Here is a 10,231-nt window from a genome sequence, read left to right as displayed (position 1 = left end):
AACTGCTGCAGGCTGGCAGCTCTCTACATCAGGCTCCAGGCCCATCAGCATTCATACCGATATTCTCACAAGTATGAGGAAGTCAATTAAAGTCATAAAGATGCATCTGGTAACAATTAAGGCATTGTTTGCGCATTAGCAGGAAAACAATGTTTCAGAGCAGCTTCTTTCACCTGCAGAAGTAAAATATATCTATGGCATTTAGTGCTTGTACAGTATTTTGTGCAGCTCTGCCTTGCTCTGGCCTTTTGACTTTCTATATATATGATGACATTTGATTCTGGCAGCTTCCAGAAGGCTTCTTCAGCTGATACCTCCTGCTAGCTGCCTCCTGATTGACAGGTTCTTGATTTAAAAAGAGCAGCATGTTCATAGCTCGCTGCCTGCCCATAAGGGATTGCTGGGAGTCTGTCTTTTTCTTGCTGCATGGGGATGCCTGTTCAGCTGGGAGATGGGAACGCAGCAAACAAAACTGCTGGGGGAAGGCAGAAACTTTCCTGCAAACAGTGTGGGGCTGTGCAACATCAGTGTTGATGAGCTTCTGGGCCTGATCTCCAGCACCAGTGGGGAAAGTACCATTGGTGTCAGTCTAGACCTGGCTTGGGCAGCAGGATGGTGTGTCCAGGTCTTGAGTTGGTGTCTCTTGGTGGGGCTGTGGGTAATGAGTTACTCCCCTGTGGGAGGAAGCAAGAGTCAGCCTTGTGTTCTGGCAGCAATCAATGACAGCAACACACGGGATTGTACGGAAAGCATTATAGTCAGCAGAATAAAGGAAGGGACTGTTTGGCACTCGTTAGACTCTGTCTGGAATACTGCATCCAGTTTTAGATCCTGACAGTACCAGAAGACTTGAGCAAGTCCAGCTGGAGGTCATTGAGATGGTCAAGGGATGGAACAGTTAACAACATGACCTGCAAGGAGAGGCTGAGGGAACAGAGCTTGGTTAGCCAGAAGAGGATCCTTTAGGGGGACATACCAGCAGTCTTCCCATATATATGTATGTATGTAAGGTTATATATAGCCAAGGGTTGTCTTCTTTTTTAATTGAGGTACAGAGTAAGAGAATTAAGAGATGGTGATCATAAATTGGAAGACAGGAAGTTATAACTGGATATAAGTAGAAAAAAGTATTTACTCCGAGGATACCTAAGCTTTCAAATACATTGCTAAGAGGTTGTGTACCTTCCATCCTTAGAAGTTTTCTGGACTTCACTAAAAAAAAAAAAAAAAAAAAAGATACTAGATCTGAATTTCATGTTGACCCTGCTTTGAGCAGGATTTTGGATTAAAGAACTCTTGAGTTTACTTCCAAATTAAAAGATTCTAAGGTTGCCTTCTAGCATGTTAACTAACTCCCAAGATGGACACCATCTTCTGAATTTTGGGGCAATATTGAGGTATTCATCAGGTTTGAAAGACATCTTCCTTTGAAGAAATGAACATAGATCTTCAAAAGCAATGTACTTGCCACAGGCATTAGGGGGTCTGATCTGTTGCTGAAGGCATATGTTCCATTTTAAAACTATCATGCCTAGTGTTTCAAAGGCTTGATTCTGCAAATGTGTAAGAACACAACTTTATGGACCCTGAGTAATCTCATACTGAAATCAACAACTGACTGCCTGCTGCGTGGAATAAATTGGTCTTGAGACTGCACAGTCTGAGATCATAAAAGTTTCAGAGAGATATATTCCAGACAGACCAGTGACAGAAATGTTTATTCAAAATATCTTAACTAAGGTTTTCATTAATGAAAATATTTCAGATTTACCATAACAAATGATTTACTCTGATTATTTTTTTGCCTGTCTTTGTTGTTGGTTGTATCCAATTACTCTGCTTCCTGTGATTCATCCTCCTTATCCTCTAAATTAGCAGTTCCTGTGGAAGCAAAGAAGAAAAAAAAAATGGAAAACTTAAAATAATAATATAAAATACTGGAAAATAACCCTAGTAACCTAAAACATAACTTTAGGATCACGCTGTCTACCACAATCCTCCTTCCCACTGCCTTTCACTGCCAATACTTGAACTTAACTGTTATACATTGTTTGTCAGCTGCCAGACAGGCTCAGTACACACAGACTGACTGCCAGCCCGTCCATATGTAACTCTGGAATAGCCAAGGAATGTCTCCTATGTAGAGAAGTAGCACAGAAACATGGAGTAAGGATGGAACTGCTGTCTGGAAAAAAATGATGGTAATGGGACAGAGAAGGCAAACCTGCAAGAAACCAGATTTTGTTACATCTGCTCCTTACAGTTTGCATATTTTCTTCAAATCATTTTCTTTTACTATAACTTAATCTTGCTAAATATAAAGACGGGGAAGAATGTATAGCCTAAATAATTATGGCTGTAGACTTGTGCTGAAAAATATGTAAACTCCGACTCTTTAATTCTAGAAATAAAGAGCTGGAAAGACCTTCAAAAACACTTATCACGTTGCTATGTTTTCATGCATTACAATATGCATCTGTACTGTCTCTGAGAGGGAGGCATTTGTCCTTAAAATATACAAAAAACAATAGGGATACCAGAACTACTTTATGGTAGTAGGCCAGAAAATTTGTTAGAATCGAGTTCAGTCAAAAATGACTATTTGAGTCCAAAAGACTTTGAGACAAACCAGGTTCAATGAACTTTTGCCAAATCCAAAGCAGAGCTATTCAGGAAACCTACTTAGATTTCTGCTGGATTTGATCCAAACCCGAGGATCCTGTAAGATATCAGTCCTACATACCAGATCAGCTAGTTGGCTAGTCTGCCCTTAGTTACAGGAACTCTATGCAATTTTCAAGTGAATAGTCTTTCAGATCTCTATGGATAGTGCTTTGCTTTAATCTATTGTAAAATGGATGGATAACAAATGGAGAAATTTATCTGATGTTTTCCTGCATCAGAAGCTTGTAAATGGTAACATTTAACAAATGCAAAAAGCATGGTTGGGTGGAATCTTATCAATTAAATATGAGCAAGCATAGCTTTTATGTTGCTTTTTAATAATTTTGTACAAAAATAGGCTTCTAAAGTCCCTGGTAGAAAACCTTAGCGTCCAAATGCCAAACCAATTTGCTCTGCAATAGGAACAATCAACCAGACACTAACTTTTGGCTATCCAAATCATAATGTAGAACAATAGTTAAGACTTGTTTCTTCAGAAGATTTTTTTTGTCTGTGTTTCCTGAGAACAGGAACACACAGTTCCAGTCACGACAAAAAAGTGGTGTGCTCGAATCCCTGAATTCTCCAGGGTCAAAAATCTGCTCTCTCAGTTTTGTACAGAAAGAAGCTTGCAAGTGCAGTCACCTCTAAACTCAGATCTCCAAGCGCTGTCAACTCTACACGTGCAGATAATGCCACACTGCAATATCACAAATTTGTACTGTTAAGGTACAAATTGAATTTGATTACTCAAAAAACATTTATATCTTTAGAGAACTGGTCTCCTTACAAAGGGTGGAGCTTCCCACGTTCTCTTCAGCCTTAAAATGGGTCTTCCAGCAGGAGCAGCATGTCCTCAGCTCATTGACATGCACCATTTCCAAACCTGATTGCTCATTGCAGAATGAGCATGCAAGCCCCATTCTTCACCTTGGTCCTCCTGAGCTTCTTTGTTTTCTTCTTCCCCTCTGCTTCCTTCATCTTCCTCCTCTGCATGCTTTTCAGGTCTAAAAACTTCACTGGATACTTCATGAGAAGGCTCGTCATCCCTACCATCAGCGGTCTCATCAGTGACTGAAATATGAAAATTAAAAATACTGAAGAAAATTAATTCTTACAAATTTGCACTCACTGTTTTCATGCAGCAACTAATAACTGACTGAAGTCTGCAGTCTTCACTCACATGAGAAAACCCACAACATTTTCTGCAATTGTTCATAATGAAGTTTGTATTACAGGCCATGTAGACTAAAATGATTCACAGGCTTCCCAAGACAGTTGTTTCTTACTATGCCATGTGAGATAAAACTGACGTATATATATATTGTGCCAGTTATGAACAGACTTGGTAGTTTCCAATACTGAATATATGGTAAATAATAGGGAAAAAACATCTCACACTACTTGAAATTAAACCTGAAAAACATGGTTCCAGGGGATAGTCAAAGCACAGTTTCCAGCTGTCTGTCAGAACAAACCTGCATTTGCTGGCATTGTCTCCTCTCCCTCTACTGCTCCTTCTGTTTCTTCCACTGCTTCACCTGCTGCTGCTGCCGCCTCTGCTGCTGCTGGGGAGGCTTCACTGGGAGGTGTTTTTTTCACACTGGGTGTCCAGAGTGTTAATTCGGTAATTTCTGTTGCTTTCCATTTCAGTACAGCAGGTAACGAGGGTTCCTCTTCTTCTTCTTCCTCCCCTTTATCCTAAAAGACAACTCTTAAAATCCAGGATCTCATCTTACGGGTATTAAGGCAGTAGCTAAGATGATGTGTGCTTATGTACTAAGATTTCTTTACGTGGGCTCAAAATGGCAATAAGACAGACTTTTAAAGCACTGACAGCTGGAGGAACTTCAGCAGTTGCACATCTTGGAAGAGAACAACACTTTGAACCTTGATGAAGTCAGTTTATCAATACTACTGATCTGTGCTTTCCAGACTTCTTTTTTAAAGGTAAAATTTTAAAGGTAAAATCCCCTTCAAACAAAATGGCTGTGAGGGGCATATTGACCATGTCTCCCCTTCTATGCCTGTCTACAGCACAGCAGTGGCAAATTAAGACCTGATGCTCTGTCTGGTAGATGCTCCACTGTCTTTCTCATACAGGAACAGAGGGGTAAAACAGCTCTTTCTGACTTTGTCTTTGATTATGGAAGACCTTGGAATGGATCTAGGTAAATTACTGCACAAAGCTTATGGTTTTGAACTTTGAAGATAAAATTTTTCAATTAAAAAAAAAAAAAAAAAAGCTTTATCAAAATCTGAAGGAGCATTAGCAAAAAAATCACTACCTGTATTGTAAGCTAACTTCTCTTAACGTGTTCTTTATTTTAAATGGGCCTTGATTTGTAGTTACTTCAAGGAAAACAAAAGGCAAAATCTTACTTTAATCTTACTTTAGTGACAGCACTGCTCCTTGCTCTACATAGTCACTGCAGTATTCATATGAGAAGAGATGACTTTTCCTGAGAGTAATGATTTTCAGAAGTTGGATGCTTAACCTTAGGTTCTTAAATTCGTATTTAAACTCCCACATTAATGGCCTAGTATTCCAAAATCAGGACATCCAACGATTCCCCATTGCCTGGGAATATTAGATACACATCGCATACTCATGCCAGCTGTTGCCAGGCACCGAAATACAAATCTGATACTTGATTAGAGGCTCCGTTGCTTTTAGCCAAAAAAGCAAAACAGTCTCTGTGTTTTGCAAATCTCTATCACTAATGACTTTTATTATTATTATTTTGTCCTGTCCTAGGAATATTTTTACGTTGTTTTACATAATATTTAAAAAATAACAATTTTGAAATTATTTAACTAGGACTTAGAGAATGGTATTTATGTACAGCTACATTTCGTGGTGGAAATATAGGAAGAGGTATCATTACAGCTGTCAGAACAAGCTGGCCTAAGAAAGCACCTGGAACAGAACCAGGGCTGCACATACTGCAGGATATGTATTTCTACTAATCACTCGCTGCTCTTCCACCCACCAGAGAAGAGAGATTATGTCTCCTCCAGAGGCATAGTGTATCCAGCAGTACTTCCCAAAAAGCATCATTTCTACCACAGGAATATCATTCTGGTTCTTAAAGCTAGTAGCCAAGCACTATCGATATAAAATTAGAGGTCCAAGGTGGAGAGACAGAAAAATAAAAAGTAAATATTGCTTGGAAAAGGTGAAATATACACAACAGAAGAAACTTGAAACTTAGTGAGATTATGTTATAAAAAAATCTCTAATGCAACAATTGTTTTAAGTATGTATTAGGAACTAATGTAACAGAGATAGAAAACTCTGAGGTAAAATGTGGCATATTTTATTGAAATCAAAACAGTAATATTAATATATTTTTCTTACTTCTACAGCTATTTTGTATCATTTCAGTAAGAAAGTTCACGCTTGAAGGAGAAGGATAAAGAGGCTGTGATACCAGTCTCCCCCTATGATTAGTAGCTGTGAATATTAAGTTTCCAACAGGACCAGGACAATGACTGGACATGTTCCAAAACGAGAATCTTCTGGAAATTACCTTTTGCAGACATAGCATCAAGCAATTCAGAAATATAATAAGAAATTATTTTCATTGTTTTCTGGTGTGCAGAACAAAGTGGAATACAGGTTAAATGTACAGACAGATTTAGGTTCTTTTGTGGTCTGAAACCACAGAAACCTAAAAATTTTGGGGTAGGTCCTGACTCTTCTCAGGTTTAAGGTTTAAGCAGAAAGCATTTCGGTCTGCAAGCAAGGCAAAATCACGCCTTTTAGTTGTCAAAGTTTGTATAGTAGAGAAGCTAAAGAAAAATGTAAAATGAAACCTTATTTAGTACTAAAGAAAGCATAAATTTCCACCTTTTTTGACTGGTTAGATCTAAGATATTTAACATCAGTATCTATAAGGCCTTTTATTAATTACTCAGCAGTATATTCAATTTACTGAGTTCTCTGATATTCAGTATAACTTTCGTTATTTCATTTACCTCTGCTGACTGAATGTATTCACCTTGCTGTTCACATCCAATATCAAAGACATATTTTCCTTGACCTACAGGCTGCACAGAGAGATACAAAAAGGTCAACAGAACTATCAAGTCCGTAAATTCTAAGCATATAAATGTAAAATATGCTTTACTACAAAATTCATATAATAGTCAATAACAATATTGTACAAGTACCAGAGAGACATGGACATACTAGAAAAAGTCCAACACAAGGCCACCAAGATGAACAAGGGACTGGAGCACCTCTCCTGTGAGAAATGGCTGAGAGAGCTGGGACTGTACAGGCTGGAAAAGAGGAGGCTCAAGGGGATTTTTTCAATATCTATAAATACCTGAAGAGAGGGTACAAAGGCTCTTTTCAGTAGTGCCCAGTGCCAGGACAAGAGGCAATGGACACAAACCAGAGCACAGGAGGCTCTGTCTAAATATCAGGAAAAACTTCTTTACTGTGAGTGTGCCAAGCACTGGCACAGGCTGCCCAGAGAGCTGTGGGGGCTCCTCCCTGGAGATCTCCAAAAGCTACCTGGGCATGGCCCTAGGCAGCCTGCTCTGGGTGGCCCTGCTTGGGCAGGGAGATGGACCAGATGACCTCCCTTCCCACCTTAGCCATTCTGTGATTCTGTAATACTGTTTAAAAGCAAAATCGCAGAAACTTGGCTTCCTGATCTGCAGATCAATGCAGTTTCATCTGCTACATTTATCGTACAAGAAATACTCCACATGAACACGAGCCTACCTTGTCATTTTAAATGCAAACAGATGATATTAAGACAATTCTATGCTAACTGTTCAAATGAATAGAGAATTTTCCAGCACACTTACATTTCCATTCAAAAACTTGCCCCTATATCTGTGGTTTAGGTGAATAAGTTCAGCTTCTCCTTCCTGGTTTCCATTTACCCAACCACCAACATACTTAGATCCAGTGTCTTTATACACATATGTACCTTGCCCATGCCTAAAGAGAAAAAAAAAAAGTCTTGCTTTATATTACCAAATAAAAAAAATGTAGGATGTTGTTATACATAAGGTATTAAGGCTTAATACCGTCATCCAGTAACACTTGATTTGCTGCAGTCATCTACGCTTTGAAAATAACCATCATATTGTAATGCTACTGGGTGACTTGAAACATCAGTGTAACAATGAAACAAACCTATCGTTGTTAAACCATTCTCCAGCGTAGGTGTCTCCATTTGCATAGGTATATTCTCCATAGCCATGCTTCTGGTCATTCACCCAGCTTCCTTTAATGAGAACACACCAAAACTAGAGTGAGATGTGGTATATTTCATTGTGTTATATAGTGGCCAGTTTATAAAGTTATCATACATGGGTTTAGCTAATTTCTAAGTGAGTGGAGGATGCAACTTATTAGAGAAGGAAAAGAAAGCTATGACAGCATAATGATTGGCTACTAAAAAATAAAATAAAAATAAAAAATCCCACTTCCTCCCACTAAACACAAAAAATCTCAAATGAAAGGAAAACATGTCTATTAAACTCTAGGCATATCTCATTTGTCTATCAACCAAAATACATTAAATCAAAGAAGTACTCATACTCCTTGGCAGAGAAAAGTTTAATTTATCATGTATCTGACAAATGGGTGAGAACCCCAACAGACAACGAGAAGAGCCATCAGTGGATGTAACAGAGTAGACAACTCCACGTGCAAGATTATCCAATAACTTTCCACCTTCTGATCTGGGTATGTGTGTAAGAGCAATTCTCATTTAGGGACTAAAAAAAAAGTTTGAATGTTCTCACTTGAGATGGTTTTGTTCCTCTATTCAGATACTGTCTTTGCTCTTTGCTGCCAAGGAAAGACTTCCCCATACACAGAATTTCCAGGTTCTGTTATCTGTCTTGGAAGTTCTGCCTTGTGATTCCCTGCTCATTTACCTCCTTCTCACAATAATCCACATAAATCCCCATAAATAATTTTTTAAAAAAACACTGTTCTCAGAGCTTGTGAAAAAGAGATAAAAGAAAAATGTTACATAGCAAATTTATCTTCTTAAAATAATACACTCTTCACCATCCCCTAGTATTCTGGGGGCTGCAGAAACGTGTCTTTCAGTTACAGAAATCCTTGCAACTTCATTCAGTGTTTTACCTTCATATTTTGATCCATCTGGGTAAAAGAAAACACCGTGGCCGTGCTTTTTGTTTTGAAGATACTGTCCAATGTAGCGAGCACCATTTTTAAATCTGTACGTCCCCTGAAACATATTGGGGATAGATAAAATACGTGTCAGTTCTCGCTCTTGTTTCGATAGTGACCAGACTAACAGTGCTGTGGAAACGTGAGGCAAACGCTGTCTTCGGTGATTCTGCCTCCACCCTACCTGTCCGTTCCTCAAACTGTGCTCATATTCCCCATCGTACGTATCACCGTTGGGTAGCTGTGCTTTCCCACGTCCATGTCGTTCCCCGGCTGAATTGCGCTCACCATCATACTCCTGATGAAACGTGATAACATACAGGTTTGTGAGGGACAGCCCTGCCACCACGCACACCGCTCAAGACCCCATGGCCGGCACCACCCGCCCTTTCCTTTATCTCCCGACCCTCCCGCACCCCTAAATCGGCCTCGGCCTCCTCGGCCTCGCTGTCCTCGGTCCCCTCGGACTCGGTCTCGGTCTCGGTCTCCTCGGTCTCGCTTTCCTCGGCCTCCCCCTCGGAGCTCGGGTCCGACATCTTGCGGCCGCGGCGCCGCCGTCACCCCGGCAACCGCGGCGCGGGGCGGGGGGGGGGGGTGCGCTCCGCCGCCATGTTGCTGCCGTGGCAACGGGCGGGGGCGCGCTGCTGTCCCGGGTGCTGAGGGGCGGCGGGGCAGGGGATTGCTGAGTGAATAAAGGATTAGTCTGCCATGCCCTGCTCTGCGCTTCTTCCCTTTGCCTGGGCGGGGTGGGCTTGCCTGTTTTGTGCTTCTTTTGTTTACCTAAGGGTTGTGAAAGCGGCTGGTGAGCTCAGATCGTTCCCCGTGCAGGGTGGTGGATCCCACTGTAAACACACTCCCTCGGGTGAAGCCCAACAGCCTTCAGCCCCAAGATCTGAAATCCCTCAGGATTTCAGCAGCCGGCTTGGTAGGACGCTTCAGCCGGCACAGTGAGACAAAGGACCTTGGTGTGCTGGGACATGCGTGGGCTGCCCATGGCGCTGCTGCTGGTGGTCAGGCTCTGTATTTCAGGGCACTTGGGACAAACTCTCTCTTCTTTTCTATGCAAAGCACAGCAGAGCCATCTGGATGGCTTCCCATCCCAATATGAGTACAGCTAAATGAATGTAGGGAGGCAAGAACAAGGCTCTCATAGAAGGGAGTGGCTCACAAGGAAGAGGACAGGGTTGGTACACCATGGCCACCAAAGCTCCTTGGCCAAAGGGAGTAACGTGTCACTCCATCATGGCTCGTGCCTGCTTACTACAGCTGCCAAGGACAGGTTGCCTTGCTAAATGCAAGGGGTACTTCACTTCTTTGCCAAGTGGCAGTGCTTTCTGCCTGCTCCACAGAGCTTGCAGGAGCCTGGTGGCACTGGGGGCCTGCCAGTGATAGCAGGGC

The 10,231-nt window shown here is 41.2% G+C and overlaps 1 protein-coding gene across 1 annotated transcript; it reads right to left on the bottom strand.

Moving 5' to 3' along the window:
• Positions 1–1,797: 1,797 nt before the first annotated feature.
• RSPH1 (radial spoke head component 1) lies at positions 1,798–9,369 on the bottom strand (the record flags this gene model as incomplete). The annotated part of the gene is made up of 9 exons (XM_082784767.1): positions 1,798–1,881; positions 3,595–3,738; positions 4,143–4,365; positions 6,646–6,717; positions 7,489–7,624; positions 7,823–7,913; positions 8,786–8,891; positions 9,018–9,131; positions 9,250–9,369. The coding sequence occupies 9 exons, from the start codon at positions 9,367–9,369 to the stop codon at positions 1,832–1,834; spliced, it is 1,056 nt and encodes a 351-aa protein (XP_082640893.1). The 3' UTR covers positions 1,798–1,831.
• Between the last annotated feature and the right edge of the window lie 862 nt (positions 9,370–10,231).

This window comes from Aythya marila, assembly GCF_965140915.1.
Source record: "Aythya marila genome assembly, chromosome: 1".
Lineage (NCBI taxonomy): Eukaryota > Metazoa > Chordata > Aves > Anseriformes > Anatidae > Aythya > Aythya marila.
This window is presented reverse-complemented; position numbering and strand designations above follow the sequence as displayed.